Consider the following 27,762-nt stretch of genomic DNA (forward strand, 5'->3'; position numbering starts at 1 on the left):
CACAAAATTACCTTTAGGCAGTAATTACAGAAAAACATCTCTCCAGCTTGCACTTATCTAAGTCATAGTAAATTATAAAACCAATGAAGTAAACACATGAAGTAATGTATTTTTTAAAAAAAGTTAAGAAAAACATGAAACAATTATTGAGCAATGCAAAGTTTGCTTATTTTATGTAGTTGATATGGTGTCCGGTGGGTGAACTATTATCAAATAAATGAAAAAAATTGATAGTATTTTCTATATTCAGAAAAAAAGGCAAATAGCTATATTCTTGTTGAAGCACCAGTAGTCTAGACACTTAAGCTGCACAATAAGAAATCTCTACAAATCTCTTTATTGGGGTGTAAATTTATCATTTTTAGGTTTGGTGTTTTGAAGTGCAACAAAACTACCCTTTGGACAGATATAAAGTCCCATTAAATTTAAATGTAACTTCAAACATGCTTAATTTACTTTGGCAGGAATGCAATGGCTTCAGTATTATTTTATGGGCAGAACTGGGGCTGCGTGGGCATTCCTGTTGTTGAGATCATGCACTGAGCACCCATAACCTATTTGGGTGCAGTAGCAGGGCATAATCTAGACCTTCCCCTCCGGCTGTTTATGAATGTGCATGTGCAGCAAAACGGAATGATCTATAGATCTAGGCTTGTTTATAAAATCTCTACATTCCTGAAACGAATTCCAAGATGATTCCACAATTACTCCATGAGAATTTGCCAGTTTTAAACTTTTTACTGTACTATGTAAAATGTTGACGTTTGAATACATTTTCCATACCTAGGGAAGTCTTTACCTCTTCCTCATTGAGTATATATTTAACATAATGATATATTAAACACCACTGTCTCAAATTGAGGATAATCAAAGTGGAATCCTATGTCACTGGAAGGGCATCTCACAGTCTTCAGAATAAAGTGGATCTCCCTCTCAGTTTATGGAAAGGGAGAGCTGTCTATCCAATCCTCTGTGTTACAAGCACTGAAACTTGCCACTATGCAGTTGGTAACTGAAAAAGGGGGTGTTCAATGGGGAGGCTTCAGATCCTCTGGATTTCCTAACATGTCCCCTTAATGAAGGAAAATATTTTGCAAGAGTAAACTGGCACTGCAGCTGGCACTTTCTACCCAACATATACATTTGTTGCCGCAATAAATGTCTCACTATTAATTTTTGCAAGCTACTGTGGGAACCTTTTGGCTAAGTGCTTCAAACAAATAAATAAAATTGGGTTCTAAAGGAAACTGAGTATATGCCTGAATGAGGTACTAGATGCTCTTATTCAGTTTCCAAATCCGCCATTTATTCAATCTGTGATGGTGGCAATTGATAATGGGAAGCAAGCTTTGATGATATAGGGTTTAATGTAGACATGTGAACTTTGGTAATGCACGGGAGAACATGCATTTCCGGGGCTAAGGCTCTGTTGTGTGGTCATGAGGTTGCTCAACTCCTCTGTCTTGTAAGATAATTTTCAATTCATGTGGCCAGATGATATGGACAAGAAACTTGTTGCTTTGCATCTAATACACCCTCTGGACCTCTGTCCATCATGGCTGATGGAAAGACAGCCAGCAGTGCTGACTGGCTGGGTACAGGGTGTGGTAAATGTGAGATGGGGTAGCGTGTGCCAGCTTGAAAGAAGCGGTAGAGTGTAGCGGTAGAGTGTCCAGGCCTTTAGAAGCCAGCTTTAAGACCCAGATGTCACAAGAAGCACTCTCTCACTCTCTCTCTCTCCAGTTGTACCTTAGATCCCAAATGCCTTGAGTCTCAACCGTTTTGGCTCCCGAACGCTGAAAACTCAGAAGTAAGTGTTCCGGTTTGCGAATGTTCTTTGGAACCAAACGTCCGATGGGGCTTCCGATTGGCTGCAGGAGCTTCCTGCAGCCAATCAGAAGCGGTGCCTTGGTTTCCAAATGTTTTGGAAGTCAAACGGACTTCCGGAACAGATTCCATTTGACTTCCAAGGTACCACTGTATAAAATAAATGTGCCTGTTGTGTATAACGTGAATCAGCAATGTGACCAAGAATTATGCAAGCAATATACATACCATGCAGAAAACAATTACGTTTTCAAAACTTCTCTCATGCTGATTCAGATGTTTAAAGCTAATTTCTAATGGGTAAAAATAAACATTTTGTGTTTTGCTTTTTCAGCTGGAGTTTATATACGAAACATCAAAAATGCATAGCCAGGAAGTCTTCTCTGCTGTTTTCAAACCAAATTTGACTGAAATGAACACTTTATATGCTCAAGTTCAGTCAAGCATAGGTAAATGGTTTTCTGTTTCAAACAAGCAGGCCTCTTGGAATGTGCACAATACTTCAGTGTGTCCAGGAAGAGAGAGTTTATAACAGTCATTACCTCTTTGGGAAATGTTTACTTGTACTTAGTGCAATAAAGCACAGTGTATGTAAGTAACGTGCATTTATTGCAGCATGAGCTGAAGTTGAATGTGCTGTGCGAGACATTAAGGGGAAAAACAGACAACTAGCCATAGACAGACATGTGGTGAAATTTGCTCTTGGTTTAATTTTCTAAACAAGCTGAGCTTTCAACAGCTTGAGAAATGCTGACTTACTACAGCAAAACAGATATGGTATTGCTTTTCAGCATTGATTTGTATAGATGAATAATGCGGGAACTCCAGCCAAATCTATCAGCTTACCTTATGTCAGATATGCTTTCCTTCAAGTGGGATTGACTACAATGCCAGACATAGGTAGATAGCCGTGTTGGTCTAATTTTAACAAAATTAAAAAATTCCTTCCAGTAGCACCTTAGAGACCAACTAAGTTTGTTACTGGTATGAGCTTTCGTGTGCATGCACACTTCTTCAGATGCACACATGCACACGAAAGCTCATACCAGTAACAAACTTAGTTGGTCTCTAAGGTGCTACTGGAATGTCAGGCGTGTTAGTTTTTCCCACACTGAGCCCGGATAGGACCTTAAAAACAGTCCCACCACTACACTAGCGCTAAGTCATTTCAGCGGAATGATACCGTCATGAAATGTAGAAGAGGAATAGGCTTGCTGAAACATGGGGGGAGGGGGGAGCAATTGCTGTTGGCCAGCCTGGTGCGGTTTTTGGTTAATGAAACAAAAAAACACTGCAATGCAAGGAAGACTTTAAACTTGCAGTGCAAAGAGAGATACAGCCCTGGTGACACATTTGGTTTTGTTTTCCATGGGGGGGGGGGGGCAGAGTTCGGGAAGTGCAAAAGTTGACCAGGAATGCCCCGTGGACTTGAGACGCTTTCCCTCTCCTTCTTTCCACCTGCTGTGTGCAAATTCCCTATTTCTTTTGCACTGTAACCACACGCCTATATTCTGTTTGTTTGTTTGTTGATTTATTTGCTAAGAGCACTGGGCACGCTTCTAAGCACGGAGGTGTAAAATACAGTGATTGCCATAACCATGGTTCAAACTCTGGTTTGCAGTTTGTCACGGTTAGCATTTGGACTGGTAAAGGTGCACATATATTGCCAACCATGATCAACTCACCAGAAAAAGGGGATAATTCACATGCGAGGGGGGAGGAATGAGCGAGCCCAGCAGAAACTCATGATCTCTTAACGATGATTATTTAATCTTTTTATTTATTTCATAAAATTCATACACCACCTTAGTTGGTCAGGGAGCATTACTTATATCTGTACTGGGTCTATGTGCTCTGCAGTTTAGTTAGATCCTTAAAATGTTTAGCATCCCCACATAGGATAAGAGAACCCATTATTGTGGTACCAATACAGGTTGTGATTTTTCTCCTACACTGAAATAGGATTGAAGCCAGAATGGATAACAGACAAACCCTCTTTACTCCTAGAATTTGTTCCTCGGTGCTCTGGCTCCATTAAGAGGGGGGGGGGGGGTCCATGTGATGCACAGCACTCAAGCCAAATTTTATTTTCTGACTCATGCAGGAATTTTTGATTTTATGTGAACTGTGTAACAGTAATGAGTTATGTCTGGATTATTTTCGTTCACTGGGATTCACATTAGAACCTGACACACAGCATTATATTTTCAATTTTTTAAATGGTTGCTAAAACTAATTTTATTTTTGTATGTTGCATATAACATTAGGCAGTATGCATCAACTATGAAGTAACAGCTTATATATAAGAAATTTCTTATACATTTTTTAAAAATTGTATCCGTTTTAGATGTTAATGTCCATGTGCTGACCTAAAACTGTTGTCTACTTATATATATATTTAAAAACTACACATTTAAAAATTGAATCATTCTCTCTCTCTCTCTCTCTCTCTCTCACACACACACACACAGAGAGAGAGCCAATTACCATTGAGTTTTAGCTTTACTAAGAATGAATGCACTAACAAAATATATTTTAAACACTTTAATGTTTTTAAAGGCAGGAAGCATGCTAGAAAGGCAGCAAGATGAGTATGACGATTATGAAAGGGCCATTTACAGCTGCTTAGCTGCACAAAATTATGAGCTTGGGAAAGGTGACAAGCTTATCAAGTCATATTTATCTCTCCATGACAACACCCTTCTCTACACATCAACACCCCCCCCCCACATGCCCTGTATCACAGAGTGCAACAAGCAATGCAGACAAAGACCGAAGAGATGGTTAGTCGGTAACGCCATCCACTTACCAGAGGAAAAGACACAATTAGCAATTGTCTGCAGAATGGAGACACTTTTCCTTTCTTAAGAGGAAAAGAGAAAGGAAGTGGAGGGAAGACATCTGCAAGTTCGTATTGTCCTTACCTCTGCTTCAACCGCCTTTTGGCTGTTGTGGGAACATTTGCACCATATCCATAGGAGAACAGAACTCTTTCTGCCTCTTCTTCACTTTCAACTATAAAAATACAAAATAATCTTCAGTAGAACATCTAGGAAAAAGAGAACAAGTCATACCTTTCAACAACTCTATAAATTATATGTACACATGCGGTGTAATAATAATAATAATAATAATAATAATAATAATAATAATAATAATTTATTATTTATACCCCGCCCATCTGGCTGGGCCTCCCCAGCCACTCTGGGCGGCTTCCAAAAGAATATTAAAACACTGGGATACATCAAACATTAAAAGCTTCCCTAAACAGGGCTGCCTTCAGATGTCTTCTAAAAGTCTGGTAGTTGTTGTTCTCTTTGACATCTGGTGGGAGGGCGTTCCACAGGGAGGGCGCCACTACCGAGAAGGCCCTCTGCCTGGTTCCCTGTAACTTGGCTTCTCGCAGTGAGGGAACCGCCAGAAGGCTCTCGGTGCTGGACCTCAGTGTCCGGGTAGAGCGATGGGGGTGGAGACGCTCCTTCAGGTATACTGGACCGAGGCCGTTTAGGGCTTTAAAGGTCAGCACCAACACTTTGAATTGTGCTCGGAAACGTACTGGGAGCCAATGTAGGTCTTTCAAGACCAGTGTTATATGGTCTCGGCAGCTGCTCCCAGTCACCAGTCTGGGTGTAAGAAAGATAAGGGGCTTCAGGTTATGCTAATGGAATTGTTCATTTTAGTTTCTCCATCAGAATATTCCTTTTTTCAAATATTTTAAAATAAAAAGGACACAGAAATGAAGGTTGAAGATACTCAAGGGGCCCAGCTAGCTGATTTTTAACTAACAAGGATTAGGATAAATAACAAATGGAAATAAATAAGGTGACGAATCCAGGACTCAGTATATATTCAGTCAATTAACTTAAAATAGTACGCAGGAAGCTATTGTACAGCTGCCAGAAATGAGAGATTTGTTGCCCAGTGTACTTCATGGCTTCATAGGATTTGAACTTTGGCCTTGCTGGTTTTATTGCGCCCCAACAATCTCTATTTCAATATGCTAATACTAATTATACAGTAATACTGTACTATATAATTATTATTTTACAAATATAGTAATATATGGTAACTTATTTTTCTTCATGATTATTTATAGTCTTGGCCTCTCCTTCAACTGTCACCTGATGGCAGCCGTTCAAAATGTCTTCCTGAACTTTCTCCGTTCCAGTTGGTTGGTTAACTTTAAAGTCTGGAGCCTGAGCTTGCTTTTTGCCTTTCTTCTCCCCACCCCTTTTCCCTTGTGTTACATTTTTTAAAAATAGGAAGCAGGGATCGTCTTACCTTGGATTTCCATAAGCCACTCTAAGAGCCTTTTTTTGCTAAGGAGTGGATTCAAAATGCTTTAAATTAAACAAAAAGCCAATTATCTAATTGGTAAAGGTAAAGGTACCCCTGACCATTAGGTCCAGTTATGGACGACTCTGGGGTTGTGTGCTCATCTCGCTTTACAGGCCGAAGGAGCCGGCGTTTGTCCACAGACAGCTTCCGGGTCATGTGGCCAGCAGGACTAAGCCACTTCTGGCAAACCAGAGCAGCGCACGGAAACGCCGTTTACCTTCCCGCCAGAGTGGTACCTATTTATCTACTTGCACTTTGATGTGCTTTCGAACTGCTAGGTTGGCAGGAGCAGGGACCAAGCAACGGGAGCTCACCCCGTCGCAGGGATTTGAACTGCCAACCTTCTGATCGGCAAGCCCTAGTTTCTGTGGCTTAGACCACAGCGCCACCAGTGTCCCTTATCCAATTGGTACTGTTTGGTAAATATTGAAATTTCACAGATGTGGTTAATCAAAAGAACTTCAAGAATTACACCAAAAACATGGAGGACAGAGTGGGATAGACGAGCCATGCTTGCAGCAATATACCAGGCTTTGGCTACGAAAGGAAGTTGGGAAATAATAATAATAAAAATACTTTTTTATTTATACCCCGCCCTCCCCAGCCAGAGCCATGCTCAGGGCGGCTAGATGTCAAGTCCTGCAGAGCCTTAGTCTCTTGTGACAGAGTGTTCCACTACTGAAAAGGCCCTGGCCCAAGTTGAGACCAATCTAACCTCCTTGCGACTTCCAAAGTGTTGTCATTTGTGGACCTTAAGCTCCTCCGCATGGCATACCAGGAGAGGCGGTCCCGTAGGTATGTGGGTCCTAGGCCGCATAGGGCTTTAAAGGTCAAAACCAGCACCTTAAACCTGACCCTGTACTCCACCGGGAGCCAGTGCAGTTGGTAAAGCACTGGATGAATGTGGGGAGGTTGTTTGGTACATGTACTGAAAAAGATGTGTGTGTTGTCCTCAAAGCCAAGCTCAGTTGGTAAGGGAGACATGGAATAGGCCAGGCTAGCTTTATTTCATGTGCACAACTTCTACACCCTGGCTTCCAAAAAGAGGTGAGCAGTATCATTCCCTTTGCAATAGCGGGCAAATGATAAAGACAGCAGGCTGAATGTTTACGTCTCACAGCAATCTCAATGTGTCATTTCTGAAGACTGTTAGTGTTGGTTCCCTTTAAAGAGCCATTCATTCGTGAAATACATTAATAATATCTCCCGCCCTGTTCTAAGATATAAAGGAGAAAACAAGCACTCTTCAGCTCTGGAAGTGAGTGTTCTTTTTCCTGGCAGCATATGCAACAGCATAATTATACATGGTAAGGGGAATAATTACGAGCACAAAATGTACAGGACAAAATATTTTTGGCAACAGTCTCTCAAATCTGAATGCATATTTATATATATTCTCTGCAAGCTCTAGCGAACACTATAAAAACATACATCCAGCTTCTATCAATAGGCCTTTTGACAACAGAAAACATAGCAACATGGATCTTAAACATACCATAGTGATATTTCTGAGTATTTTCAATCAAAATAGTACATATACATTAGCATTAGAGTAAGACTTGTTCACACACATACTACTGAAATGTGAGCTATTATATTATCAAAACAAATGCCAAGCTTGCTTGGCAGAGTCTGATCTTGCCAAGTATAGACAACAAATAGAAGATTGTAAGGAGAGCGAAAAATTAGGTTGCACACATTGCCGTTGCTGCATATTTCTCTGGATTAAATTGGTATGCTTTAAAACCACAAGACAACTATTGTACAGTCATCATGCAAAGCGTATGTTTTAGTGTTAGTAATAATGACGATAAGAAAGAGTAGATAGTCCATCTTGCAAAAACTTGAACTTGTGATATATGCTGCTTATTCTATTTTTTTCTCTTGTCAAAAGGCCACTGAATGGGCCATATGATGTTATATACAGTGGTGCCCCGCAAGACGAATGCCTCGCAAGACGGAAAACCCGCAAGACGAAAGGGTTTTCCGTTTTCAGAGGTGCTTCGCAAGACAAATTTCCCTATGGGCTTCCTTTGCAAGACGAAAATGTCTTGCGATTCTTGCGATTTTTTTCCGCTCCCCAACCCCCTTTTTCTGAAGCGCTAAGCTGCTAATAGCCTTTTAGCAGCTAATCCGCTAATCCCTTAAACCTTTAATAGCCGTTAATAGCCCTTAAACTTCTAATAGCGCTAATAGCGCTAATCCGCTAATGGGCTTGCTTCGCAAGACGAAAAAACCGCAAGACGAAAAGACTCGTGGAACGGATTCTTTTCGTCTTGCGAGGCACCACTGTATTCCCTCAGTAAATTTTCTTCTTAAAGTGTTTTCTTACACACAAAAATTAGGCTCCCACACCTGAAGTTTTTCTTATAATATTTCAAATAGCTCTGGACAAGAATGAAGGAAGGGTATACGCTAGTATGAATATCAGAGTATGGAAACTGGAAAGAGATTCCAGAAAGTCTAAGCGTTTTGTTACTAACTGGATGATCTATGTGTTCAATGTCTGATTGATTTACTGTTATGGCTGTTAAGAAACAAATGAATTATCTTTGCATTCTAAACTTATTAACACGAAAGTGGATAATTCACATTTACATTATGTTAAAGAGTTCTATCTAAAGTTTTCTACTTGATAACGCAAAGTCAAAATCATCTTTGGACCAGAGCTGCTACAATACAATACCTAACTAATAAACCATTTATTTCCTTGGTCTGGATCCTAGGCCACCTTTAAAAGTAAACAGTCTCTCAGAACAGCTTACACAGGAAATGTAACAAAGTATAACTACGGCCATAAAATCATTAATAAAAACAACAAACATCCAGCACAACAAATAAATACTAAAACACTTTCCAAAACAGTCACTTTAGCAGAAGAATAAACAGCAGCTAAAGAAAAACTAGGGACGCGGGTGGCGCTGTGGGTAAAACCTCAGCGCCTAGGACTTGCCGATCGTCAGGTCGGCGGTTTGAATCCCCGCGGCGGGGTGCGCTCCCGCTGCTCGGTCCCAGCGCCTGCCAACCTAGCAGTTCGAAAGCACCCCTGGGTGCAAGTAGATAAATAGGGACCGCTTACTAGCGGGAAGGTAAATGGCGTTTCCGTGTGCTGCGCTGGCTCGCCAGATGCAGCTTGTCACGCTGGCCACGTGACGCGGAAGTGTCTTCGGACAGCACTGGCCCCCGGCCTCTTAAGCAAGATGGGCGCGCAACCCCAGAGTCGGACACGACTGGCCCGTATGGGCAGGGGTACCTTTACCTTTAAAGAAAAACTGGGATGCGGATGGTGTTGTGGTCTAAACCACTGAGCCTCTTGGGCTTGCTGATCAGAAGGTCGGCAGTTCGAATCCCTGCGATGGGGTGAGCTCCCGTTGCTTGGTCCCTGAAAGCACGTCAAAGTGCAAGTAGAAAAATAGGTACCGCTCCGGCGGGAAGGTAAATGGCGTATCCGTGCGCTGCTCTGGTTTGCCAGAAGCAGCTTAGTCATGCTGGCCACATGACCTGGAAGCTGTACACCGGCTCCCTCGGCCAATAAAGCAAGATGAGCGCTGCAACCCCAGAGTCGTCCACGACTGGACCTAACAGTCTTTACCTTTTTTTAAAGAAAAACTGGACAAAAATAACTGGGGCTTTTCTGAAATGATGGGATATGTTGGTGTGCAGCCCTGGTGTACAGAGAAGAATCTCTCTCTGGTAAAAGAGGGGATACAGTGAGCAGTCTAAACATACTTTGATTTGGGGCAATATATGCTCACTGGAAGGACAGATCCTGAAGCTGAGGCTCCAATACTTTGGCCACCTCATGAGAAGAGAAGACGCCCTGGAAAAGACCCTGATGTTGGGAAAGATGGAGGGCACAAGGAGAAGGGGACGACAGAGGACAAGATGGTTGGACAGTGATCTCGAAGCTTCTAAAATGAATATATAATGAACTAAAGAAAATGTTCCAAAATGCATTTGTTAAAAAACCAGAAGTCGCCTTACTAGGTACAATAGGTGAAGAGTTTCCAAGAGAAGATAAAAGACTTTTAATGTATTCAAAAACGGCAGCGAGATTGCTACTAGCCCGTGCTCGCTTCGGCAGGACATATACTAAAATTGAGAATGCTGCTAGCCCAGAGATGGAAGGAAGGAGAAATACCAACAAAAGAAGGATGACAGATGAAACTGATAGAGTATGCGGAGATGGCAAAACTGATGGGGAAGATCCGAAACCGGGAAGATCAAGTATTTTCTAAAGACTGGAGTAAATTTGTAATTTATTTAAAAGACCACTGTAAACAGTAAAAATCTTTGGCAGGGATGTAATGACACTTGTAATACGGAATTATTTATGGTAATTATGGTTATATAATAGATGGATAATTGTAAAAGATACAGCAAATTTAAACTTAAACATGGAACCCATGGAGAGAGGGAAAGGAGGTCCGAAGGTTCAAAAGAACCTTGTATTTTATTGCTTGAAATGGTTATGTTTTATATGTATAAAATTATCAAAAATCCAATAAAAAATCATGTATAAAAAAGAAATTCTCCTCGCCCCCCCATCATCACCTTTGATAGATCATGGCGAATTGTTGTGACATAACAGAACTAAAGAGATGTGCAATGGGGTGCTTTCTCCCTGTTTTTCACTTCAACGGCCTTTGTGCAAAATCTGCCAGGCAAATATGATAGGAAAGAAAAACAAACCAAAAACATCTGCACATAGATCTGACATGCATGTCCCCGGGGGAATCTGAGCCAGTAAAAAGTATTTACTATAAAGTAATTTAAGGAGATAATCAAAATGAAATAAATATTCTCACTGCCAATTAAAGCACAATAAAATATGTATTTGATGTTAAATATTACACTGCTGCATGTTCAATATCTACTAAAAATTCCTGGGATTTAAAATGTTCCAGATCTCATTACCAGTGATCAGATTATAAAAATATTCCAACACAGTACACTACAGGAAGAACAGGGCAAATTAAAAGAACTTACGTTCTGCACTTTGCATGATTATCTCATCAAGTTCTTTTTCCAGCTTTTCATACGTGTCAAGCCTTGCCTGGTACTCAGAGTTTTGTGCCTGAAGTTCTGAAATCCGTTTCTCGCTCAGTGCTTGAAGATTATAAAATTCTTTGGTTAAAACCTATATGAAAATTAAAATGAAAGTTAATTAACAGAAGGCTATAAATTATTTATGGTGGAGACAAAAGCCCAAACAGTTAAAATAATGAGTTGTACACAGTTCAATTGCTATTTCACTTATAATTGGGATAAGAATCCAATATGCTCTATTAAAAGCAGTACTACGTACAGATTTGTATCGTGATTCTCAAATCCCAAATCATTAAACATGTTTCAGTTACAAAAGGAATCCAACCTTTGGTAGTCTTTGTTGAATCCCTAAATTAACATCTATGGTTGTTGGTATTCTAGTGTGTCAGAAATAAATAGTTGGCTATCTTTGCTTTGGGGGACAAACTTCAGATTCTATGCCACATGAAAGACATGCAAAAAAGCAAGGCTCCCACCTGTACAAATTTAAAGTAGTATCGTATCACTTTAAACAGTCATGGATTCCCCCCCAAAAAACCCCAGGAGCTGTAGTTTGTTACGAGTGCTGAGAAATGTTAGAGAGGCCTTTGCCCACCCCTGTGGTTTAACAATCAATCACTCTTCTCAGAGAATTCTGGGTATTGCAGGGGTCTCCTAACAACCTCCCTTTTCAGATGACCATCTCCTGCTTTCTACCGCAGTCCTCCAAGAAGTCAGAAGAAGGTAGCTTGAGGTACAAGGTGGGTGGAATTAATAGAATTATTTTTTTTGGGGGGAGGGGGGACCTCGTTTGAAACTTGCCTGTTTGTGCAAAATTCTGAGCTATTACACTGAAAGAAAACTAGTGTCATAGAAGAAAAGATATAGTTTTATTTGAAGAGAAAAGCTTATTTAAAAATGGGGGGGGGGGGGGACTTAACCCAGCCCTAACAACTCACAACGCAGCTGTGCTTGAAGCAAATGCATGCAACTGTGAAAACAGCATATATTATTTTAAAAAAAGTTTATTGCCATGTCTAGCACAGCTCTTTAAAGGTCCTGTGTGATTAACCATTTAACAAATTAGTAATACAAAAAGGTAAAACCCAATTAAATGTACGTAAATAAAAAACATAAAAATAAAAAAATTATCCATACTTGCTTAACCTTAGGTCCTAAACAAGAAAGTTCAGTCCAAACAAGAAAGCCTTACAGTGGTACCTCGGATTACATACGCTTCAAGTTACATATGCTTCAGGTTACAGACTCCGCTAACCCAGAAATAGTGCTTCAGGTTAAGAACTTTGCTTCAGGATGAGAACAGAAATTGTGCTCTGGCGGCGCGGCGGCAGCAGGAGGCCCCATTAGCTAAAGTGGTGCTTCAGGTTAAGAACAGTTTCAGGTTAAGTACGGACCTCCGGAACGAGGCCCTTCCTTAAAATTCTAAATGTGCTCACTGGCCCAGAAATGTTAGTGACCCCTAGCATAAAAGCTTAGATATGCAAATGAAGGCAAAAATATTAAAATTATTAACCATCTAAAATGTACTATTAGACATTAGAAATGTTGTTGTTTAGTCGTTTAGTCGTTTGTGATGCCAGAGCACGCCAGGCACTCCTGTCTTCCACTGCCTCCCGCAGTTTGGTCAAACTCCTGCTGGTAGCTTCGAGAACACTGTCCAGCCATCTCATCCTCTGTCGTCCCCTTCTCCTTGTGTCCTCCATCTTTCCCAGCATCAGGGTCTTTTCCAGGGAGTCTCATGAGGTGGCCAAAGTATTGGAGCCTCAGCTTCACGATCTGTCCTTCCAGTGAGCACTCAGGGTTGATTTCCTTAAGAATGGAGAGGTTTGATCTTCTTGCAGTCCATGGGACTCTCAATGGGACATTAGAAATATGTGATAATAATTTATTTTTATAACTGTTAGGAGAATGATGGCTAATTGGCTAGAACACTGAACAGGAAAATCTTGTTTGCAGGTCCTACTTGTCTCCTTTCTGCCAATATACTATGCTGGGGAAAACAGATGTTCTAAGAATAAGTATTGCCACCTGCAAAGTCAACAGAACACAGCTGCCCTCTTCTCCAAAATGACCTTTTAATGTCTACTGACAAAATAATTAGTCTTCATTTGCTTAGAATGGTTTCAACAACAGTGCGGCACGATTATGATCAATACTTGCCTTAAGCAAATGCAGTCCTACTGTTCCTCTTTTGATTGTTTCACGAGCTACAAGCAGTTGCTCTTTAGCCCCAAATTGCAATGATGCAGTTCCTTACCAGCCAATCACCACTCTGATGGAAGGAGGGCAATGGCGATGAGGAGCCACGCCATAGGACCTGCCCACACTGAAACAGCTTACGGAAGCTTTTCTTACGTACCTCTAGTTTCCGCTGATATTTTTCACATTCCAGCTGACACTGTGAAAGGTTCTTGGAGGTTTCTTCTTGCATCAGCTGTAGACGTTCGTTTTCAAACAACTTCAGTTTATTCTGATGGAAAAGTTCGGCTACTTTGCTTTCTGTGCTGATCTGCAGTTGCCTGTACCTGAAAACACCCAAGGAAATAAAATGCAAAACAGTCAAGAAGCTCAGCAAAGTCAATTAGACAGCAAACAATTTATATCCTTAATATTATGATGATATGGTTTTGCTGCAAAGAGACCATGGAAAAGTGCACCACTGGGGGGTAAAGTCAAACTGCTGCAGAGAACAAAATGGGAGAGACATGTTTTACTGCAGCTGGGGCAGATGACGGCATCCAGTTTCACTGGAGCAGATGCGCCATGGTGTTTCTTCTCTATGCACTCCTCCCAGTGGTCATTCCTCCTCTGGCCATTGAGATGTGTATATATGTCCTGACTGTCTTGTCTCCAGGCACAGGGTAGTGACCTCTACCCTGCCCTATAAAAAGCATTATTCAGAACAGCAGTTTGCATGAAGCACTAAAGACAATATTAACACAATTAAAGGTAAAAGGTAAAGGTACCCCTGCCCGTACGGGCCAGTCTTGACAGACTCTAGGGTTGTGCGCTCATCTCACTATAGAGGCCAGGAGCCAGCGCTGTCCGAAGACACTTCTGGGTTATGTGGCCAGCGTGACAAGCTGCATCTGGCGAACCGGCACCAGAGCAGCACACAGAAATGCCGTTTACCTTCCCGCTATAAAGCGGTACCTATTTATCTACTTGCACTTAAGGGTGCTTTCGAACTGCTAGGTGGGCAGGAGCTGAGACCAGAACGACGGGAGCTCACCCCGCTGCGGGGATTCGAACTGCCGACCATGCGATCGGCAAGTCCTAGGTGCTGAGGTTTTACCCACAGCGCCACCCGCGTCCCTTATTAACACAATTAATTTCACATTAATTCAAAATCCAATTAAAACCATTTAGTTTAATTAATTCAACAAAATGGATTAACATGATCCAGTGATACCAGCTTTACAAAGTCTGATAGTCATTTGGCAAGCATCTTAGATACTGCATTTAGTAACTACTTCACTTTTCAGTAACTTCTGAAAGCGATGGATGGGCTTGATGAAATGATACCAGTTTCCCAATGTCTGGTTTAAAGTCACTTTGCAGGAGTTTTAAATTGCAATGTTTAGCCACCCTGTAGTCAATTTCTTTGCATGGAGAAAAGTTGGATGGCCACACTAAAAGCACATTCCACCAAATACGATATTGGGAACGCAATAAGGAGCTTCTTAATCACTTTCCATAGTGCAGGATAGAGATAAGAAATTGCTCCTGTAACCAAAACTCCTGGTACGATTTCATAAACTTTGACTTCAGATCATTGTCTTTTTGTAGCTCAATTAGTTCTTCCTCTCCTACCTCAATTTCCTTGGAATGTGAAAATAGATTTGTCACCCAATCTGGAATTACCATAAAAAACCCTCTGATTGCTCAGCCATACCTTTATGTAGCATATCCAAACTGTCACAAAAAACTTACAGATCATCATACTGTATCCCATCTTTCTCTTCTGGCTCAGACGGACTCTAGCCTGGTCGACTGTAAATAAGCAAGCAACATGCTCAGGGGGCCCACCTTCAGGGACCCCTGCTACTCCCTTGCCCAGGGGTAGGCAACCTAAGCCCCATGGGCTGGATCCGGCCCAATCACCTTCTCAATCCGGCCCACGGATGGTCCGGGAATCAGCGTGTTTTTACATGAGTAGAATGTACTTTTATTTAAAATGCATCTCTGGGTTATTTGTGGGACATAGGAATTTGTTTATGTTTTTTTCAAAATACAGTCCAGCCCACCACATGGTCTGAGGGACGGTGGACTGGCCCACGGCTGAAAAAGGTTGCTGACCCCTGCCCTTGCCTCTTAGTGCCCCCATGGTAATCCCACTGGCCCCTGGGGGGAGCTACCACCCACTTTGAGATCTGCTGAGTGAGACATCTATTAGAAGGTTGCCATAGGTACAGCTAACACAGTTCAAAATACTTGATTTTCCTAAACTTGGGGTTCTCAGTCCAAGAAGAATTTAGGCTTTTTGTCTCCCCTCTTTGTGTTCTCTGGAAACTGCAAAAGTTCTGTCTAGAACTGCCAATTCTTAATTAAATATTTTCTAGCATATTTCATGACTGGATTGTTTAAATGCAATAAAATTAATTACATTTAGAAACAGGAACCATCTTCCTAATCTTTCTCTCACACCCCCATAATCCAGTGTAAAACCAGATTAAGAGATAAAGAACTCCACCTTTCTACAGTTTAAAACCCCAGGCAAAGATTGCCATCCAAATAAAAAAGGGCTTTTGGTGCTTCAAAAGAGGTGCCCAAAACCTGGACTTTCAAGTACTGTGCAAAACATCATTTCAAATTTTTTCCTGGGTGGAAGAAAACTGTATGAAATTAATGTGCATAGATTCACGTGTATCCATTACACATACCGTATTTTTCGCCCTATAAGACGCACTTTTCCCCCTCCAAAAATGAAGCGGAAATCTGGGTGCGTCCTATGGGGCGAATGCAGGCTTTCGCTGAAGCGTGGAGAGCGAGAGGGGTCGGTGCGCAACAACCCCTCTCGCTCTCCAGGCTTCAGGAAGACATCCGCAGCCTAGGCAGCCCTGCGGGAGGTCCCGCAGGGATGTCTAGGCTGCGGATAGCAGCCTGCTTCCCGGAGCGTCGGGCGCCCTGAAAGCAGAGCGCCCGGCGCTTCGGGAACACATCCGCAGCCTAGGCAGCCCTTCAGGAGGTCCCGCAGGGATGTCTAGGCTGCGGATAGCAGCCTGCTGCCTGGTGCGAGGGGCGCTCTGCTTCAGGGTGCCCCTCGCGCCAGGCAGACACCCGCAGCGTGGGGAGTCCTCCAGGAGTTCCCTGCAGCGCTCCCCACGCTGCGGATAGCAGCCTGCTGCCTGGCGCGAGGGGCGCTCTGCTTCAGGGCGCCCCTCACGCCAGGCAGACACCTGCAGCGTGGGGAGCCCTCCAGGAGTTCCCTGCAGCGCTCCCCACGCTGCGGATAGCAGCCTGCAGCCCGGCGGGCGGGGCGCCCTGAAGCAGAGCGCCCCTCGCGCCGGGCATACATCTGCAGCATGGGGAACGCTGCAGGAGGTCCCAGCAGCGCTCCCCACGCTGCGGATAGCAGCCTGCCGCCCGGTGGGCGGGGCGCCCTGAAGCAGAGCGCCCCTCGCGCCGGGCATACATCTGCAGCATGGGGAACGCTGCAGGAGGTCCCAGCAGCGCTCCCCACGCTGCGGATAGCAGCCTGCTGCCTGGCGCGAGGGGCGCTCTGCTTCAGGGCGCCCCTAACGCCAGGCAGACACCCGCAGCGTGGGGAGCCCTCCAGGAGTTCCCTGCAGCGCCCCCCACGCTGCGGATAGCAGCCTGCTGCCTGGCGCGAGGGGCGCTCTGCTTCAGGGCGCCCCTCACGCCAGGCAGACACCCGCAGCGTGGGGAGCCCTCCAGGAGTTCCCCGCAGCGCTCCCCACGCTGCGGATAGCAGCCTGCTGCCTGGCGCCAGGGGCGCTCTGCTTCAGGGCGCCCCTCACGCCAGGCAGACACCTGCAGCGTGGGGAGCCCTCCAGGAGTTCCCCGCAGCGCTCCCCACGCTGCAGATAGCAGCCTGCTGCCTGGCGCGAGGGGCGCTCTGCTTCAGGGCGCCCCTCACGCCAGGCAGACACCCGCAGCGTGGGGAGCCCTCCAGGAGTTCCCCGCAGCGCTCCCCACGCTGCAGATAGCAGCCTGCTGCCTGGCGTGAGGGGCGCTCTGCTTCAGGGCGCCCCTCACCGCCAGGCAGACACCCGCAGCGTGGGGAGCCCTCCAGGAGTTCCCCGCAGCGCTCCCCACGCTGCAGATAGCAGCCTGCTGCCTGGCGCGAGGGGCACTCTGCTTCAGGGCGCCCCTCACGCCAGGCAGACACCCGCAGCGTGGGGAGCCCTCCAGGAGTTCCCCGCAGCGCTCCCCACGCTGCAGATAGCAGCCTGCTGCCTGGCGCGAGGGGCGCTCTGCTTCAGGGGGCCCCTCACGCGGGGCAGACATTGGCCAGCCCCACAAGCTCGGGGGACAGCAGGGAGGCGCAGCGCCGCCACCCCGCTGTTCCTCGACCTGGTTGGGTTTCCCGGACCTGCTTTTGGGGGGAAAATAAAGGAAAAAATTTTTTCCTTTATTTCCCCCCCAAAAAACTAGGTGCGTCCTATGGGACGGAGCGTCCTATGGGACGAAAAATACGGTACTTGCAGCCCAGAATTTGTGCATGTAGAATACACTTACTGGGAAAACCACAGCCTTTCATAGCTTCTCAGTTACCTTATTTTTTGCTCTATAAGACTCACTTTTCCCCTCCTAAAAAGTAAGGGGAAATGTGTGTGCGTCTTATGGCGCAAATGCAGGCTGCGCAGCTATCCCAGAAGCCAGAACAGCAAGAGGGATTGCTGCTTTTACTCCGCAGCGATCCCTCTTGCTGTTCTGGCTTCTGAGATTCAGAATTTTTCTTTTCTTGTTTTCCTCCTCCAAAAACTAGGTGCGTCTTGTGGTCTGGTGCGTCTTATAGAGCGAAAAATACGGTATATATCCATCAATAGCACGTCCTTCATAATGGGCTTCATTCAGAAATGATAACCTCAAAGTCGGATATACAATGGATATATTTAAAACATGCTTTCGTCATCTGTGCTGATGGAAATACTCTGGAGAGTTAAGGCTAATTGGAAAACATTTTCTAGACAAATAACAAAGTGAAGAAATACTCAATTTTGAATTGAGAGCTGAGAAACAGAGCTCACTCCATTGGCTCGGCTGTGATAGGCCAGCTCTATTAGGAACCTTCTGCCTCTGAACTATGCTGGCAAGTCAATATGGGAACAACTGTCTAGAAATTGGTGTTTGAGTTTTGAGTTTTATTTTCCTCTCCTCTCATTGTTCCTTTTCCCTTTTGTGGAATGCCTTCCCTTCAGATGTCAAGGAGATAAGGAACTACATAATTTTTAGAAGACATCCTGTATCAGGAGGTTTTCAATGTTTGATGTTTTACTATGTTTTATATATGCTGTAAGCCGCTCAGAGTGGCTGGGGAAACCCAGCCAGATGGGTGGGATATAAATAATGCTTGTTTGTTTGAATGAATGTAAGCTTGAGCACAGGGAGTGTCTTGCTTTGATTTCATGATTTCAACTGCAATGGGGGCCTTTTTTGGCTGGAGAGCCGAGTAAAGGTAAAGGGACCCGACCATTAGGTCCAGTCGCGGACGACTCTGGGGTTGCGGCGCTCATCTCGCTTTACTGGCCAAGGGAGCCGGCGTACAGCTTCCGAGTCATGTGGCCAGCATAACTAAGCCGCTTCTGTCGAACCAGAGCAGCGCACGGAAATGCCGTTTACCTTCCCTCCGGAGCTGTAACTATTTATCTACTTGCACTTTAACATGCTTTTGAACTGCTAGGTTGGCAGGAGCAGGGACCGAGCAACGGGAGCTCACCCCGTCGCAGGGATTCAAACTGCTGAGCTCCTGATCGGCAAGTCCTAGGCTCTGTGGTTTAACCCACAGCGCCACCCGTGTCCCTGGAGAGCGGAGTACAAATGCTCTAAATACCATATTTTTTGCTCTATAAGACTCACTTTTCCCCTCCTAAAAAGTAAGGGGAAATGTGTGTGCGTCTTATGGAGCGAATGCAGGCTGCGCAGCTATCCCAGAAGCCAGAACAGCAAGAGAGATTGCTGCTTTCACTGCGTAGCGATCCCTCTTGCTGTTCTGGCTTCTGAGATTCAGAATAATTTTTTTTCTTGTTTTCCTCCTCCAAAAAATAGGTGCGTCTTATGGTCTGGTGCGTCTTATAGAGCGAAAAATACGGTAAATAAAACAGAAAACTGGCAATCTCTTGAGGCAGAATGTGCAACTTTAATCTAGTTTGAGAAATGCTGAATCAACCAACTAATGGAATATCCATTTCAAGGGCATTAGGTAACCTAAAGTTGACCCCCCCCCCAATCCTGCAATGAACTTTAGCCCAGTAACCTGTTCTTAGATATCAGCTTCTATTGTCCAAATAAGCTATTGCTTGGCCATACAATCTCATTTAGCGTAAGAATTGTTTCCCAGTGTAACTGGAGTTTGTATTGTGGCTCCTGTAGCAATATTCCATGTAAGTGAATACAGAAATAAGAGGAAGATTTATACTACTATTTTTTTTGGCAACTGCAGCTACAATTCCCAGTAGATGACAAACCCTTAGTGCATGTTATCTTCCTTTAAGTACTATTTCTGTTGTCCAAAACAGTAAAAGTGATTTAAACTGAAGTTCTTGCCAGATGTTGCATTTGCTTCCCATCTAGTAATTAAACATACATAGCGTTTTGCATTTTGGTTTAGTAAAATCTCTCTTTTCGACAGACTGAGGAGAAGCTTACGGCTCTGTTAAAGCTTCTTGCTGTAAATGCTGTACCATAATCACTGCTTTAATGCCCTCTGCCCCAGCACTACCAGGAGCTACTGGGCCAGAAACATGGAAATGCAGCAAAACAACATGCAGAATAAAAAAGGAATCAAAATTAGAAATCCATTTATCACCATCAACACAGCATCATTACACAGAAAAGGAATGCAATTTTAGAATACCATTACTAGGCAAGGGCTCTTAGCCTGCAGAGAAATGTGCATTGAACACAATGGAAATTAAACTAGATGCATACAGAACTAAAGTCATGAAGTAAATTAAATTAAAATAAAGTAAAATAAAATACATAACAATGAGTAAATTAAATAAAACATGAAATTATTTATTCCCATTCATTGGTAACTTTGACCAGGGACAGAAAACATGACTGACTAGAAGCCACACGAACAAACGGGGTTTGGTGATAATAGTGATTTCTACAGCGCTGCTGTTACCTCAAAGACTGAACTATGATCTAATTCACCTCAAACATTTTTTGGCCTCTCTTACCATGTTGTAACACAGAACACTATTAAGCTTTGCTGATTACAATGGAGACTTTGCTCTTCAAGTGAAATAGCTGGGATTTATTTTCTTAAACTGAGCTTGATATGTCCAGTGTTCAGGCTGTTTTGTCACTGTGGTAATATTTTCAACTTTGTGCAAACATTTGTTAACAGAAGAACAACATGTAATGATCTCCCTGGCTATGGCAAAAGGTTTTGAAGCAAGCTCACCAATAGCTTATAAGCAAGCTCACCAAGAGCATTGGTCTGTCACTGCAAGCACAAAGAAATACTTCATTATCTACATTTGGGATAAATCCTTTCAACGTGACAACAGTCAGAAGATCCCTCAAAACAGCAGTCACATTCTAATGACTGCCTCTTAAACTTTTTGAATGCTGAGCAGCTCCGCTAGTAGCTAAATAGTAACCTACGTCATTGCCACTCTTCCAACATGGCAATAAACATTTGCAGTTTATTTTGGCATGTGATAAATACACAGAATTGAAGAAAGACTGTGTAAGTCTCATGCACAAAGAAAATCCACAAACCTAAATCTGTTTCTGAAGGAACTGGTGATGAAATAAACAATAAATAATATGCTAAATAGCATTTGTTTTTAATAGTAAGTGGTTTTCTATGATCCTTCCTCTACTGTGTATAGTGCATCACCGTACACTGATGGGCCAGGGTATAAATATTATTATTATAATTATATTATTATTATTATTAAAGAACATGGGAGTTAATGATTTTATTAGCCAGATATGATCAAATATCAAATCGGTGAAGTGTCTCTCCAGGATACAATTTATGAATTTACACATGGCAAATACTAAATACTACATACAGCATACATACCTATGGATTTCTATATTATTATATACCACAGATCTAAATACGTTGAAGTAAAAATGTTGAGTGCTTGAAACTATTTCATGAATGTCTTTTCTTTTTACTAAAGGTGTTTCTACCAAGAGATTCCCCTTCACATTGGCTAAAAAGACTGGTTCATCCACATTTGCATGACTAAGTCACACGTTTGAAGGCTTCAGGTGTTCGTGTCGCAATGAAAATAAAACAGAAATATGTTGTTTTGACACTTCACCATGACCATCGCTGCCAGAGAAGTTTGGATTACAACAGAGGTATGAGACTTCTTGGAAACTGGCCATTTTATGTACACCTCCCTGTGTGGCTGGAAATCTGAGTGTCCATCAACATTCTTCCAGCGCAGCTCCATCCATGTTCAACAAGCACCTGCTTGCTTTGCAGAATGGAATGATGTTGCAGTGTAATGAAGCTGGGGAAAGCGGGAGAGGTTGTGGCAGATACAGTCTGCTGAGTATAAGACGACACAGGCTACATACATTTCCAAAGTACGCCGCAGCACGCATAGATAGTTTACAGCAAGTTAGTTATGAGATCGGTCTTTCCTTGGACCTACATGCTGAGAGAGGCACCCACGTGGGTTCCTTTGCTGGGGGGAGGGGGGGAGTAAAATAAATAAATCAGATGCCAGTCTTTTGATCAGAATGGAAGGCCTCTTTTTCCCCACTGTCCTCTCATAACAACAACCAAAACCCTAACAAGATTAATCTAAAGTGAACTTGTGAGTGAATAGAAATTATAAGCAGTGCCACTTCTTCCAACAATTAAATGAGCTGGAAATACTACTCTTGGCAAGTTAATATTCCTCATGAGGCCCTTTATGTTTCCTTTTACCTCTAGAATTGGTAAGAAGTCTTCTTTTGCCAAAATCAAGTACCACAATGTGGCTATGTCCGTCATAAAACATCTCAGCTGTAATATCATCTGTGGTCGTTGGCTGCAAAATGAACCACTGAATGAATGCAGTATTTTTATTTTTTTGCCTAAGCTGAAGATGCTGAGTATGCCCAACAAATGGGCTGATAGGAATCCCAAGCATGCATTTAAAGAAATCCAATTCAACTCTCTCGTCATGATTTTTTAAAAAGGAATGCAATGTGATTTAAGCTGAACCAAATATTGCTTCTTTAAACACATTTACTGTTCTAGCACCCAACAAATTTCAATATCTGCTGTTGTGAATAAGCTCCCAACCGATTACCCCAATGCAAATGTGACCCTTAAAAAGATCCCCCATTACTGCCATACAGTATTTTTATTCCACAACAGGTCTATTTGTAGGGAAGGACATAAGTGAAATATCAATGTAGACTGCTAAATGAAAACAACGACCACCAAATACTCATGTTACGAAAATATTTTTCATTATGGACCAATATAGTTTGATCATAGATTATTTAACTAACTATGTACAGTGGTGCCTCGCAAGACGAAATTAATTCATTCTGCGAGTTTTTTTGTCTTGTGAATTTTTTTGTCTTGCGAAGCACCACTGTGCATTGACGGTTTCCCATAGGAATGCATTGATGGTTTTTTAAAAAAGGCGCAAGACGTTTTCATCTTGTGAAGCAAGCCCATAGGGAAATTTGTCTTGCGCAGCAACTCAAAAAACTCTTTCGTCCTGCGAGTTTTTCGTCTTGCGAGGCATTCGTCTTGTGAGGTACCACTGTATTAGGTAAAGGTAAAAGTACCCCTGACCGTTAGGTCCAGTCGTGGCTGGCTCTGGGGTTGTGGCGCTCATCTCTCTTTATTGGCCGAGGGAGCCAGCGTACAGCTTCCGGGTCATGTGGCCAGCATGACTAAGCCGCTTCTGGCAAAACCAGAGCAGCACACAGAAACACCCTTTTTCTTCCCGCCAGAGTGGTACCTATTTATCTACTTGCACTTTGACGTGTTTTCGAATTGCTAGGTGGGCAGGAGCTGGAACCAAACAATGGGAGCTCACCCTGTCGTGGGGATTCGTACTGCCGACCTTCTGATTGGCAAGCCCTAGGCTCTGTGGTTTAGACCACAGCGCCACCCGCATCCCTTTTAGTTATGTATTAAGCTACACATAAAACAATCCTACTAATTTTAGCAAAGCCACATTTCCCCCTAATGTTTCCAATAAAAGGGCTAGAAGCCATGGATAAATAAATTTCAAAACTAACACATCATGTTAAAATTAGAATGCTATACATGCAAGGGGCTTATGGGGAGCGGGGGCAGAATTCTAACCAGAGCAATGCCTTTCAGGTCTCCATGTAGATACAAGGTCAATTAACTCACAGGGCAAGGCTGTTCCTGACACTGTGTCCAACTATGTTTGAAAATTGCTTCCTCTTTATTGTGAGATTTTAAGTACAGTGGTGCCTCGCAAGACGAAGTTAATTCGTTCCGCGAGTTTTTTCGTTGTGCGAGTGCGAAGCACCACTGCATTTAAACACTAACAACGGCGGTGAGGGGCGGGGAGAAGCAGGACAGCTGCCGCAGCCGGTACCTCGGACTCACCCGCGCCTTGTGGCCACCGCGCGACGTGGCTGCTGGAGGGCGGCGGGGCTCAGGAGCGCGACTCTGGCTGCAACGCTGGCTGCTGGCGGCAACGGCTCTCTGAGGGGAGCGTGCGAGGGGGGTGGGCAGCGGTGCGAGGCAGCCGGAAGGTCGGCCGTCAGCCGGGAGGTCGGAGGGAGCCGGAGGAGCCGTCAACCCGAAGGGAGCCGGAGGAGTGGGGAAGCGAGCGAGCGTGCGTGCGTGCAGTGACCGTCGCCATGACAGGAGAGGCAGGGCCGTTTCGTCTAGCGAAGCAAGCCCTTAGGAAAATCCATCTGGCGAAGCACCTCAGAAAACGAAAAACCCTTTCGTCTAGCGAGTTTTTCGTCTTCCGAGGCATTTGTCTTGCGGGGTACCACTGTATTTTTTAATCTTTAGTGTGGTCATCTCTAGTAGCAAGGCTTGTGGTCTTATCTAAAGCTTTAAGTTTCAGATATTTTTTTAAAAAAACATTTCTGCATGCTAACTATTCTAGTGTCATTTGTTTTTTCTATATTTAATTCAACCAAGAGCCTCTATATGAAATATTCCCCCCTTGCATTCCCTGATGCCTCAGACATTCAGCTTGCCAAAGAATTGAAGTCTGGTGCTCAAAAAAGAATAAGCAGATCTCCACTGCATATTTTTGGCTGAATGCGCTCTTGAAAGATAAACCTAGAAAGATTAAATTAGAGATTTCAGTTCCTAGTTAGACACACTGTGACCTTTCCTTTCCGCCACACAATCTGTTATTGTGGTGATACATTTCTCTCATTCCTGCCCCCCCTTCCCTGATGGCTGGGTAAGGAATCCCTGGACTGTGTGTACTATCCTGGATTCTTCCACCCAAGAGGCAGTTGTATTTGTTTTCCTCCAGCTTCTTTCCTTCAACTCCCACATTATATGACCCACATGAAATTCAGAGAACCCACAAGAGGAGACGGATGCAGTGTGTGTGTGGGGGGGGGGGGGGGAATCTGTGTTTCAAGGTAGCCAGAAGCTAGGAAATGCAGCAAGATACAGCATTTGTAATTCAGGAAAAGATGTGAAAGAAAGAAAGAAAGAAAGAAAGAAAGAAAGAAAGAAAGAAAGAAAGAAAAGGGTTGCTTGAATCAGCTTTTGCAGCAAGTAAAACCTACTATTGTGTGGAACTGTTTCTTTTGCTGGGGAAAGTGAAATATAAAATCTTAATTCAAAGTACAGTGGTACCTCAGGTTAAGTACTTAATTCGTTCCGGTGGTCCGTTCTTAACCTGAAACTGTTCTTAACCTGAAGCACCACTTTAGCTAAAGGGGCCTCCTGCTGCTGCCGCGCCATCAAAGCATAATTTCTGTTCTTATCCTGAAGCAAAGTTCTTAACCTGAAGCACTATTTCTGGGTTAGCGGAGTGTGTAACCTGAAGCGTATGTAACCCGAGGTACCACTGTATATGCAAAATTTTAAAGAAAAATAAGGATAACGTGCAATGAATGCAGGGTATTATTGAGATGATTTTAAAAGTCTTTTGTCAAAGCACCACTCACAAACAGCATATAAAACACACACACTCTCTCTCTCAAATCCTGTGGGCCTCCAAGATCACCAAACCTAAAGAAAAAACCCCACAAAAACTTGTCACCAACAGACATTAAATCACTCTTTCCTAGTTGCTACCTGCTGGCACCCAATTCAAATGCTGCCCACACTCTCTGACACCACCACAGTACGATGTTGGTATCTGATACATGCTTAACACCTGCCCTACCAAAGCTGACCCTAAATGAACCTGCTATGTGATCCCAGGTCTCAGTTGCTTCATGCACCAAACTGGCACTTTACTGCAATCTTTTTCTGTTGAGCGTGTTCGTGTCCTATAAGATGTAACTTTATTCATACTTCTTGTTCTCCTGGCCTTAATGCAGGGGGATTTAACCAAGATCTGGCTATTTCTTTGATCGAGCTCAGACACTAGAAAGCGCTCATCTTTTACTTGGTGCATCCCTCTTCCCTATGAACACTAAAGTACTGCGAGTCAGAGTCACTTCCTAGGGAGGCCCACAAACGGTTCTTCGATTCGGATGGTTCTTCCTACTCAAAAATGGGACACAGTATGCAAATCATTCTCTTTTGTATACATACGTGAAGATATCCACACATACAGATATCCACACAAAGCGTTACTTTAGGTGTGTGCTGGCTGCGTGAACTCTGACTGATCCTCCATATAAGGACCAACATCACCCATTATCTATATATACTGGGCCAAAATTATTATTGTTTCTGTGCAAAGATCCAGCCATTGCTTATCGGATGGCTCTTTAATTTTTGACTGATTATGGGATCATGAGCATGATGAGACTAGATACAAGCTAGATAATTCAGAGTATTTGCCATTGGAGAGGGTGGCTGTTTCCACCTGCTTAGCCCTGAGAGCCTCCATAAGGGAGCCCCTTGCGGAAGAACTCTGTGTAGACTTTCTAACCTTTTGAGGCATAAACGACAGGAGGGGAGGATGCTTGCCTAATATCATCAGGTATGGGGCCGCTTTTGAACAGGAAATTATTTGATATTTTATTTGACCCATTGGTGGGCTTCATACTCCCTTAAATTTTTATCTCTGTTTATTTGTGTGTGTTAATGTTGTACTAAGGAAATAATAATAATAATAATAATAATAATAATAATAATAATAATAATTTATTATTTGTACCCCGCCCATCTGGCTGGGTTTCCCCAGCAACTCTGGGCGGCTTCCATAGAAACAAAAAATACAGTAAAATATCACAGATTAAAAACTTCCCTGAACAGGGCTGCCTTAAGATGTCTTCTAAATGTCAGGTAGTTATTTATCGCTTTGACATCTGATGGGAGGGCGTTCCACAGGGCGGGCGCCACTACCGAGAAGGCCCTCTGCCTGGTTCCCTGTAGCTTTGCTTCTCGCAATGAGGGAACCACCAGAAGGCCCTCGGAGCTGGACCTCAGTGTCCGGGCAGAACGATGGGGGTGGAGACGCTCCTTCAGGTATACTGGGCCGAGGCCGTTTAGGGCTTTAAAGGTCAACACCAGCACTTTGAATTGTGCTCGGAAACGTACTGGGAGCCAATGTAGGTCTTTCAAGACCGGTGTTATGTGGTCTCGGCGGCCGCCCCCAGTCACCAGTCTAGCTGCCGCATTCTGGATTAGTTGTAGTTTCCGAGTCACCTTCAAAGGTAGCCCCACATAGAGCACATTGCAGTAGTCCAAGCGGGAGATAACCAGAGCATGCACCACTCTGGCGAGACAGTCCGCGGGCAGGTAGGGTCTCAGCCTGCGTACCAGGTGGAGTTGGTAGACAGCTGCCCTGGATACAGAATTGACCTGTGCCTCCATGGACAGCTGTGAGTCCAAAATGACTCCCAGGCTGCGCACCTGGTCCTTCAGGGGCACAGTTACCCTATTCAGGACCAGGGAGTCCTCCACACCAGCCCGCCCCCTGTCCCCCAAAAACAGTACTTCTGTCTTGTCAGGATTCAACTTCAATCCATTAGCCGCCATCCATCCTCCAACCGCCTCCAGGCTGCTATGTACTGTTATTGTACTACAGTAGTGATACTGTTTTCTATGTGAAGTGCTTTGCGCAAAGATGAATTTCTGGGAATATGTGGTATATAAATAAATTGACTCTGTCTTGTTAGAAGCCTGTTAAACTCATCGAATTGAGTTATTAGTATACAAAACCAACATTCATTGGCAATTCTGAAATAAAAACTAAGAGGTGCTCAAAAATACTGATGGCATCCAGATGCGAGAACAAATTGCCGATAAAA

The 27,762-nt window shown here is 43.6% G+C and overlaps 1 protein-coding gene across 1 annotated transcript in view; it reads right to left on the bottom strand.

Annotated features, from left to right (window-relative positions):
* The window catches only part of PIBF1 (progesterone immunomodulatory binding factor 1), an 84,543-nt gene that overhangs the window by 24,371 nt on the left and 32,410 nt on the right, over positions 1-27,762 (bottom strand). The window contains exons 11-13 of the mRNA XM_083435821.1: positions 13,574-13,739; positions 11,155-11,305; positions 4,752-4,842 (exon numbers count right to left, since the gene is read on the bottom strand). Coding sequence (XP_083291947.1) covers positions 4,752-4,842; positions 11,155-11,305; positions 13,574-13,739 — 408 coding nt within the window. The remainder of the gene's footprint in view (positions 1-4,751; positions 4,843-11,154; positions 11,306-13,573; positions 13,740-27,762) is intronic.

This window comes from Podarcis tiliguerta (assembly GCF_965153285.1).
Source record: "Podarcis tiliguerta genome assembly, chromosome: 4".
Taxonomy (NCBI): Eukaryota; Metazoa; Chordata; class Lepidosauria; order Squamata; family Lacertidae; genus Podarcis; species Podarcis tiliguerta.